At 34.1% G+C, this 10,575-nt stretch overlaps 1 protein-coding gene across 2 annotated transcripts; it reads right to left on the bottom strand.

Annotated features, from left to right (window-relative positions):
• Positions 1-4,020: 4,020 nt before the first annotated feature.
• Positions 4,021-7,752, bottom strand: LOC121244971 (microtubule-associated protein RP/EB family member 1C-like). Of its 2 annotated transcripts, XM_041143238.1 has the most exons (6): positions 7,544-7,746; positions 7,275-7,430; positions 6,974-7,080; positions 4,947-5,169; positions 4,767-4,880; positions 4,021-4,683 (listed from the first exon to the last, which is right to left on the bottom strand). In XM_041143238.1, the coding sequence occupies exons 1-6, from the start codon at positions 7,649-7,651 to the stop codon at positions 4,405-4,407; spliced, it is 987 nt and encodes a 328-aa protein (XP_040999172.1). In that variant the 5' UTR covers positions 7,652-7,746; the 3' UTR covers positions 4,021-4,404. The 2 variants fall into 2 exon arrangements, with proteins under 2 accessions (XP_040999172.1, XP_040999166.1); XM_041143232.1 differs by having other exon boundaries at positions 4,767-5,169; positions 7,544-7,752.
• Between the last annotated feature and the right edge of the window lie 2,823 nt (positions 7,753-10,575).

Here is a 10,575-nt window from a genome sequence, read left to right as displayed (position 1 = left end):
CACCACAATATGAAAGTGACAATTCCATTATCTCACCAATCATTTAGTCCCCATGGAAGAGGCTCTGCCTGGTCAAAGAAACAGTCCTTATTTTTTTTCCCAAAGGCATAGAACTTTTTTATTATAGAAACGTCTGGAGGAAAACCATGATTGTAATCATCATCTTGAATTTACATAAAAAACCAAAACCAAGGTGTCAAAACCATTATCATCAAAGGAACAGTCCTCAATTGTTATTTGCTTATGCCAGAGTGGTTAAACATGAACCTGCTAATTACGTTTGATTGACTTGCGGCACTAGTGCCTGATGGGTCAGTTGTTTCTTGGTTTCTAATGGTATAGTATTTCAAAAGAAAAATGATAGTTACAATTATGAGTACGTAAGTATTATGCAATCATTTTAAAAAAAAATTAATATATAAAAAAAATTAATTTTTTAATAATAAATCTTCTTTTTTTTAAAACGATTGTACAGTTATGCATTCTACGATTATATGTAACATTATTCACGAGAGTAATAAATATTGTAATATCTGTTTTATGTGTTTAACTTTATTCGACTTACAAGTTTGAATAGAAAATTGAGAGAATATCTTATTTTTGTCTTCAAATAATGATTAAAATCTCTAACGACCCCAGCAATTTCTTTTTTTTTTTTTTTTAAAAGAAAGGATGGGCAAAACATCCCTGTTTGGCATGTAAATATGTCGAGAAGGAGGAAGAAAAGAACCAATTTTAATTTTTTGATGCTGAAGAATTGCATTATCAAACAACAATGTAGCTTAGAATTGTCAAACACGAGTTGCCCAAAAGAGTTAAAGCTGTTAAGATCATTGTCAAATCCCACTAAACTGTTGATGGCTGGGTAACCAGTGAAGATCCGAAATAAATAGTGCATGGTGACTTTGCTTTCTCTCTTTACTTTCTTTAAGGGTGACTTTCTTTTACTCGAAGAATTGTACATGGTACAAGGGAGACAACATAATTCCCAAGTCGTTGGGAACAGCTAGAAGTTGTTGGCAACATCTCTCTTGTGCTGAAGTTGTCAAAAAAATAGGACTCCCACGTCGTTTTACCTCGCGTGAGTTTCACATGCCTTCTTATTTTTATACTCTCTTACCCTTATATACATGAGCATTTTCCAATTTTCACCATTGAGTAATGATAGAGACATGAATGATTATTTTTACAACTTTTTTTTTTTTTTTTTTTGTTTTAAATGGAAGATATTTTTATAAGACCGATTCAAAGGGATGCCATGCCATCCAGCTTGGTTTTGGACACAAAACTTCATGGGTTCTAAAATAGAATTATAAGAAAGTTCTAAAAAATGGTTGTCTTTGTCATTTTCCTTCGATCTTTTTAATTATCCAACTTCCATCGTCTCTTGTATAGGTTGATGTAACTATGCATGAGCTTTGCGTGCAGCCTAACTTCATTCGACAGTTTTCTTATAATGTGGAGTTGAATTACGAACGTGTTTTCTGGTCAATCCCAAACAACAATTTACAACATCGCGCATTCTCCTATGTTTCCAACATAGCAGCACAACAGAGGACCACGGGCGACTAAAGGCTACAACCATGTGAGAGTCATGTGACGGATATAAACACTCCCTTTGGGCTCGTCAATTGGGCCAACTGACCCTGTCCTCCTACTTTCAAGACCGGCCGACCTAGGTGGATCCTAAATATACGTCAGCCCAGCTGGCCATATACCAATAGCGTACGGTCCCGTAATGATCAATTCGAGCATAATGAGCATACCAAATCGATTTTGTTGGTAGTCAAACCAGGCCTGAAAGGGTTACCGTATTTAATGTCCCGAATTAGAGACTAGGGGACATTACCGTATTAGACCACGAAAGTCTAGGTAGAAGGGAGTGGACGCTAGACTACGCTTCCCATGATATATGAACAATGAGAAAGGTAAACCCTACAGGGGGCTCTCGGCTTTTTCCTTTCATTTTTGCGTTCATATACTAAGTATAACTTAAACATCGGAAGTATACCTTTGGGATTTCCAAATCTCGCCTTCGGCAAGACAAGGAGATGGTCGTAGGTGTATTGAAAATTGCATCAACAACGTTTGTAAATTATCTTAATCTAGCTAGGTTTTTCTCGTATGATAAGACAAGATAATTTTATTTGAACAAGAGACGACACACACACAAGGAATTGCTTGTGTTGATAGCAAGAACCATGCAAATAGTACATTCACGAAAGAGAAATGATATTTACAGTTATAAAATATATAAATATTACGTATTTTTTTTAAATAAGTGAGTAAATATAAAATCTACATAAAAAAAATTAAATTTTTTATTGATGAATTTTAAAAAAAATACACGACACTTACACAATCTATAACTTTATCTACCATTACTCCATGCAAAAGGTGAGCATACGAGTTAAGATACATATTTTTGTCGACAATACCAAAATCCGGCAACTGCAAGTCTGCAAGAGGTCCTTAAAATCAGAAATAACCCTCACATCCAGCTGATCATGAGAAAGATCGTGATACCGAGAACTGCATTGCTTACTTTTTTGAACCTCTAAGTACTCAGCCTGCTGGTCAAATATAATAAAGTCCCCATTTAGCAAGGAACTATACGTTTGTCTCAGACAACGCTTGCTGTAAAGTTAAGGCTGAATTATAGAAAGTAATAATGCTTGCACATCTGCTCTCTTACGGCCAGCTTCTTATACTCCTACCAGAAAGTAATTAAATAGCGCCGTAATAAATTTGTAAAATTTTTAATGCTTCTTTTGGCTATTAATTATTTTCTCATCTTTCCTTATAATCAATAACATAATAATTAAATAGCACCCTAATTACCCTTGGTTATTAAATAATATTTTCATCAAATTAATATAGTTAAGATAGATAAAAAAAGGGTGATGTAAGACAATTTTAAGGATTAAATCTTTAATAGAATATATACATTATGAGCAATGCTACTCATTATCCTAACTTCCATCATTATATAATGTGGCAATAGGTGATTAGAAATTATTTATTACATTTCACTTTTAAACCTATCACTTAATGCCACATCATGAGGATGATGGAAGTTGGGATGATGAATAGATTTTTTCATACATTATACTATTTTGATAGTTGAAGGATATACTTGTCCCAACATCAATGGTCTAGATAATATATTGTCTCTGTGAGGGGAGTAATCCCTAGGGTTGAACCGAGGGAGTGGGCCCGTTCCACGAAGCCCGAGGACAAGGGTTGGGTTGGGCCAAGTTGGCCTAGGAGGGGAGGTGACTGGGCAAAGCATGTTGACAAAAGGACGGAAAGCAAGACAGTCAGACACCACAATTGGCTAACAGTCAAGGGCATCCCTTATCATTGAACCTTGGCATTTTGATAGGTCAGAAGGATGGACGTACCTGACCGGATCCACGCCGCATTTAATGCATCTCGGGACTTGGCACGCCACGACGTGCCTCCTGGGGTGTCAATGACAACCACAATCAGGCCTGGCAAATTTGCAGCACAACAAGGAGTTGGCAAAGACACCCAACCCTATTACGAAGTTGCACACCCACTACCTCCACCTTAAGACTCACCTCGGCCAAGTATAAATACCCCCTCCCTCAATCAAGGGTGGGGTTCAGACCCTTTCATACTTCAAGTCATTACTCTCTTTGATTGAATATTTATCTCTTTCTTTCCATCCAACAACTAACTTAAGCATCAGAGGTACCACAGCCCCCGAGCCCCCCATTCTCTTTCTCAACAAAATCTAGACCGAGCTCAACAGCATGAAGATGTCCAAGCCACGAAACACAACATCAACAGTCTCAACTTTAAGATACGAGTTGCAATTTTTCATTTTAGTATGATGAATTTTGTTGTTTGAGCTGATATAGACCGGATGACCATATCCAGAGAAAAAAGAGAGATAAACATGTGGCTATAATTTTTATCTGTAAAAATACAGAGCACTGCTGTTTAATGAAGAAGATGCAAAGGTGTGTTAAAAATGTTTCTATGTTCGGGTTCTAAATATAACAACAAATCCAAACAATTCCATGTTGAATTTCATATTCTCAAACTCATAAAAATCGACAATTCAGTTCTGCAGGCACCTGCGTTTATGGATAAAAGAGATAACATGGCTATGCCTGTGGATAACCTGTTATGTAAAGTACTGAAAAAACAACATTTTAAGGTTCTCACCTTACACCATATGACATCAATATGTAAAGAAATTCAAGTAGAGTACCCAGCACCAAAAAGTAGAGGATATCGTTGTTACATCTTCCAAGTAAATGACTTTGTGATCTGAAAGAGCACGTATGTATAAATCCCATGTCCCTTCCATTTTCTAGCGGGAAGATTCTGTAAAGAGGACACGAAATTATATATATGAGAAAAAAGGGATAATCAGTAAGTCATAAGGGGTGACCCACTGCAATGGACATCGGAAGCATCAGAAACTCTTTGCCTTGGTGACAATGTTGTAATGCCAACAGCATCGACATCAAAATTCACAATGTTTTTTCTCTTCTGTGTTTCTGAATTGTTTCTTTCCCCTGAAACCTCAACTATGAGACTCAAGGCCTCAGCTTCCTTCTTTCGATGAGACAGCATGGCTTGAGCTTCTGCCACCACTGATGCATCATTATCCGCAGCATAAAGAATCTTCTTTACGGCTTCAACAACCTACAAAAAGAGTGCAACTCATCAATTTCTTGGCACCGATCATTGAGAACGCCACAAAATACATTTGACTTTTGAGCACATACAGGGGAATCTTCTATCTCAGAACTTTGGCACAAAATTTCAATGTCCCTCAATTTCCCAAAGTAGAAATCCCTCTCCTTCTCAAGGCTGTCCACTGATAGCTTTAACTCCGTGATCTGCATCAAGATTAGAATTAGACCTTCAACACAACCAAAATTTCCCTTCCTACGCTGACTTCGTACCTCTTTGTCATATGCCGGGCCTCCACTAGATGTGGGTCTTGAGGCCTTTAACGTCGGATTTGAAGGGTTTGGTGCAGAAGACGCATCATTTCTTCGAGCATTGCTGGAGGACTGAGCTTTTGGGGCAGCTGCGGAACTTTTGGTTGAAGATTGTGATAAAACAGCTTTCTTGCTTGCCTCTTTTCCTCCCTTGCATGCCTCTCTCCTCTCCAAAGCATTGTACCTAGCATTACACACCATTACAACATAAACTCTAACTCTTCTCTATGAGAGAGAACAAGCAAGTCATTCAAACCTACAAATGTCGGTCTAGTTACACAAATTAAAAGGTCTGTATGCATATAAATTCACATTTTCATATTCAACATTGAGTATGAAGTTTACACAGTTCAAAAATGACAACAGGAAAATAACATTGTCCTTTACTTAATAAAAATAATGCCAAATACAAACTATCTCAGTATTTGAATAAGTTTGCTTAAAGAGGTAAAAGAGAAGGTCTACACCAAGTTAAAAGCTTTGCCAACTTCAGAAAGCTTGAATCTCTTTAATAGTGATTATAGTAAGATATTGCACTCAGCAATCAGCAGCGATTCTATAATGAGTTTTCATGGAAGCTGCAAAATTGACGCTCAAACACATAACCAAGCTAGGATATAAACAATAACGGAATCGTAGTCTTACTCCCCCACTGTATAACCATGGTTTCGTCAAAAGCATTTCTAAAACAGGTGTATAGGTAACTAAACTCTCAAATATAAATGAAAGACAATATAACAGAATGTGCACCTATTGAGAAATTCCAAATTGTTAGAGAATATAATTTAAATGATTAAATTCATCTCGTACCATCTTTAGATTTTGAAACATTTGATTATTACACATAAAACTTGATAGTAGTTGGATAATGATATCCTAACCACTTCCTCTATTACTACTTTACTACCCAGCTCTTTTTGTCCCTTTTGCTCATTGAACGTGGATTAAAAATTTATATTCTTGCAGAAAATAAATTTAATCAATTAATGTAATAATTTAATTCAATTAAAAATAAATTCAATTTTATAAAAATTGACATTCTTTTGCTCTTTGAGTCAGTTTTATAAAATTGAATTTTTTTTCAATTAATTTACATGATTACGTTATTTGATTGAATTTATTTTCTTTTAGATTATATAATAATATTATATACTGAAATTTTTAATCTAAATTCAAATAAAAAAATGAAAAGAAATATCTAGACGGTAAAAGAGTAATAAATGAGATGTAATTAAAATATCAAATACTTTTCCTGTTGGTGATAGTGTTTCAAATTTCGTACCGTACCGATTGGTACGGCCGAAATTTTTCGTACCGCCTCAAATACCGGTAGTACCGGCCTCAATTTCGGCCTGTACCGACCTATATTTCGGCTTGTGTTTTTTTTTTTTTTTTTTTTTCGTTTTTTCAAACTACAAGCTTATTTTTTAATCTCTAATTCAGACTAAACTATTTATAATTTATATATATATGTATTTATATATAATTTATTTATATATAAACTATTATTTTGGAATATAATTTATATATATATATAATTTATTTATATATCGACTATTTTGAAATAGTATCAGTATCAAAATATTTCGTTTCAGTGTCTTGATTGATACTGCGTCCGGTACTGTATTCAAAACATTAGTTGGTGGAGTATATATGCTGTCCAGTAATGCTACATACAGTCGTGGAATGCATAAACGCCGCGCAATCGCTTTGAAAAAGAGTGGGGTCCACTGTTAAAAAATTAATTTCTTTTCATGTGGGTCTCATATTTATTCATTTTTTTCAAAGCGACTGCGCGGCGCTTGCACACTCACGACTGCAAGTATCATTTCTCATATTCTGTCTTGGCTCGCATGTGAAATGGAGTACTAAAAAAATAATTAAATTCACTAATTTTATTTATTAGTTTAAGCTTTGGAGACAATTGTTAATTATTTTAACACTAATCTCGTCGAAAACAAGAAAATGTTGACAAAAATAAAACTTACTTATGCATCGTGCCCCCGTCGACAGAATCGCAGTACCGCTTCATCCATTGCATGAACTCCAAATTATCAAGCGGCCTGCCTTTCACGAGCTTGTTAACCTCAATGTGCTAAACACCAAAAAGAAATCAAAAACAAAAATTTAAACGATTTCGAATAAAATAAAAAATGAGATAAACTCTAATACGGATACCTCTGGATTTCCAGATCTCCAATTTATGGGGCTACACGAAAAACAAAATTCAAACAAAATTACAGGAAAAAAAAAACCAAGCGTAAAAGAAAAAGGTCAGAGATATTAAACCTTAGTGATCTTGAGTTTGTTAAAGACGTCCTGAAGAACCTTGTAGTTCTGGATCATCTCGTACTCGCTCTTGGCGTCGAAGTTGACCTTGTGCATCGGCACCATCCCTGGATGAACAGCGTCCATAAGCTGGCACTGAACCGCACCGGAACAAGCCTGCGAGACAAAGATCCAGCACTTAAACTGATGAATCGTACAAAGAAAACAAGAATAGATCAGAAAGAAAAGTGAATTCTAAGATTCGGAGCGGAGTGGAAAAGAGAGAAAACCTCTTCGACTTTGGCGACGTTGAGTTGGAGGGTAGAGTTGATCCATGCCAGTATCTCGGATCTACCGACGAAGTAAGCCGAATCCATCATACCGATATTCGTCGCCATTTTTCAGTTCCTCTCTCTCTCTCTCTCTGTGTCTGCGCAGCTTGTACGTCGTAACGGTTCAGACTTCAGAGGGAGGGGGAATTTAAAGATGAGGAGGAGCGGGGTTTTTCCAATTAAAAAATGGATGGTCAGAACTGGAACAAACCGACCCACTTTTTCCGAATCCGTATTTTTGCGGATTACGGATTACGGCTTCCGGAGCCCAGCATGCCAAGTGTAATACGTAATTGGAAGCCCAATATTGTTCTATAAGCCCAAACGCAAGTTAGCTCGTTAGAGCACTGGCATCTGTTTAATCATATGCATGTGATATCTAAAAGCTGCTTAAGATATAGAAAAATTGGCCTGCATTGGAATAGCTAGTGAAATTACTTAAGTATTTTTGTAATGTAGCGGAAATATTTATCAATTCATTTAACAAATTAATTAGTTGTAAAATATGCAATTAATTTAATAATTAAGCATATAAAGTAAATAAATAAATTGCATGACACAACGATTGGTGACGAAGGAAAATCCTTTAAAGAACTTTTTAAAGGCAAAATCCTACAGGGTAACCAAATCCAGAAAAGTTAATTTTATTATTTGAAAATCAATTACAAGTAAAGCTTAATTACAAAACTTTTGTCAATTGACACTCTTACTTGACCAGACAAATGATCCAGTCTTCAACCACAGTAGCAGCAAGAACTTCTGACGATCTTTAAACATTGGTTTTTCTCCTGGAACTTAAGTGGTTGAAACTCGACCAATTCAATTCTCTAACATGGAGCACGATCACTCTTTTTGACAGAAACAATATGAAAATTCTCCAAGGAATTTTCTGACCAAAATATTTACTGAAAAGTTCTTTGAAAAATGTCTAGATTTGGATCTCTACAGATCCTAACTAGTAGGATCCCTTAGATAAATAATCTGAAAATCAATTTGAATTGCAATAGGTTTCTGCTAATGGAACGAATATGATAGGAGTTTGAATCGCAGTAGGACTCTGCTCACGGAGCGACTTTCTCGCGATGGATTGCTAACACCTACGATAAATTCTCTCTACAGAAACTGAACCTAGTTCAGCTTCTTTAATGGATAAGAGTAGATTCCTTGGAGACTCAATTTTTACACTTATGACTTATCTAAACAACATCTAATACCTCATAGATAAACTTAATATTGCTATAGATAAAGTCAATAAATAATTTACATTCATCCAAAATTACCAATTTAATGATAGGATAAACTCTATTATTTTAGTCACCTAATTCTATACAAACTTATCAACTTAGTCACTTAGTCATAGGCAAACTTTTACATCTACACCAAGTCTAAGCCTCGTTTGGATATTTAGAATATCTCAATATATTTATAAATAGTAGTGCAACGGTTTGAGTTAAAATATTTTATTGAGTTTTGAGAAATGATAAAAGATAAATTGAATAAAAATATTATAAAGTTAAAAAATTGTTTGAATATAATTTTTGTTTTGAAATTTGAAAAAACAGTTTTATTTTTTGTGTTTTGTTTGAAAGTGTAATAATTAGATGAAAAAAAATATTTGAAATTGAAAGTGTTTTGTATTTAAGTGATATTTAAAAAGAAAATTTTTGAGAATATCTAAAAATACTTGATAATGGTTATATTGTCAAACGGAGTAAGTCATCTTAGTTATGAGCTACGATAGTTGTCTATATATGTAAGTAAGTAGTATCTTAGCCTTATAAACTTTTATGTTATTTTCTCTTTCTCTCTTGCCAAAAGGTAGTATTTTTATTGTACTTTTTCTCACAACTTTTAGGTTTTTATATATTTTGATTTCTAGGTTTTATATAAGTATGAAGTTGATTTTGTACATATTTTGATAGTTTGTGTTTGAGAATGAAGTTAATATAGGTTGTCTAAACAACTTCTTATATATTTTGATGTATAGGTTGTTGGAAATTATGAAAATGAAGATAAAAAAAGTATTTAACAAAAAAATAAAAAATATGCATTTAAAAATTAGAAAAAAAATACTATTATATAGAATAATATACCTAATCCAATGTGGGGTTCAAGTATTCAACTTTAAATGAGTATCCAAAAGTTAAATTTAAAAAGTGGCATATTAGCCAAACTTTACCCAAGAATTTAGCTAAACCATTGCTGATGCCTATATTGATATGGTTGAACTGATTGTGTCTGAGTGTTACTTTTAGGTTTTGTTAAGACGGATGTCAATCTATAAAGGTGACTATATCATATTAAAATGTTACTTTCTTTGGCTGTTTAATTGCTATTTGATGAGCATGGATTGCCCCTTATCTTTGTAAGAAAAAAATGTATTTGTCATTATTTTAGTATCATCCTCTTGATATTTTTTGATGTAGTATCGAATGATTAGTAGATAAGAAAAACATAACAAATAATTTTTTAATTATTTGATGGAATATTATGAGATGTCGAGAGAACGATGATAACTAATATTACAATGGATGGATGTAAGAGAGTTGTATTTGTTTCTTTCATAGCCTCAAATGGTTGTTTTGTTTTATCTTGAAACTTGTAGGGCATGTTATTATATTTAAAAATTTTATGTGCAGTCACTTTTATGTACTCTTTTATATAAAGTCACTTTTTCTATTATATTTATAAGACATTGCATTCAATTTTACCCCTTTTTTGGCAAAATGGAGGATATAAAGAGGCAATAAAAAACACTAAAAAACTCCAAATAAAAAAGATAAACGTCATGCAAAAATTCCAAACCAAACGCCAAGGACTGTGACATTCTTGATTTCCTATACACTAGATGGGAGTTTTACCTTGGTAGTGGTGTCGACTCTCTATCCTCACCACAAAAACCCAGCCAAACTTTATTTTAACGCATAGATTTTTCTCACTCCCATTTCTTTGTGTCTCTCCGAAGAGAATCCTAAAAAAATACAGTCGTA

The sequence above is a fragment of the Juglans microcarpa x Juglans regia genome, chromosome 1S, assembly GCF_004785595.1.
Source record: "Juglans microcarpa x Juglans regia isolate MS1-56 chromosome 1S, Jm3101_v1.0, whole genome shotgun sequence".
NCBI lineage: Eukaryota > Viridiplantae > Streptophyta > Magnoliopsida > Fagales > Juglandaceae > Juglans > Juglans microcarpa x Juglans regia.
This window is presented reverse-complemented; position numbering and strand designations above follow the sequence as displayed.

Excerpts from the sequence above, each read along its gene's own strand:
- LOC121244971 (XM_041143232.1), bottom strand. The coding sequence starts at position 7,651 with ATGGCGACGAATATCGGTATGATGGATTCGGCTTACTTCGTCGGTAGA. Across the intron at positions 5,170-6,973 it reads GACGGGGGCACGATGCATAA|GTACAATGCTTTGGAGAGGA; the intron begins GTAAGTTTTATT and ends GTGTAATGCTAG. Across the intron at positions 4,684-4,766 it reads CTGAGATAGAAGATTCCCCT|GTTGTTGAAGCCGTAAAGAA; the intron begins GTATGTGCTCAA and ends CTCTTTTTGTAG.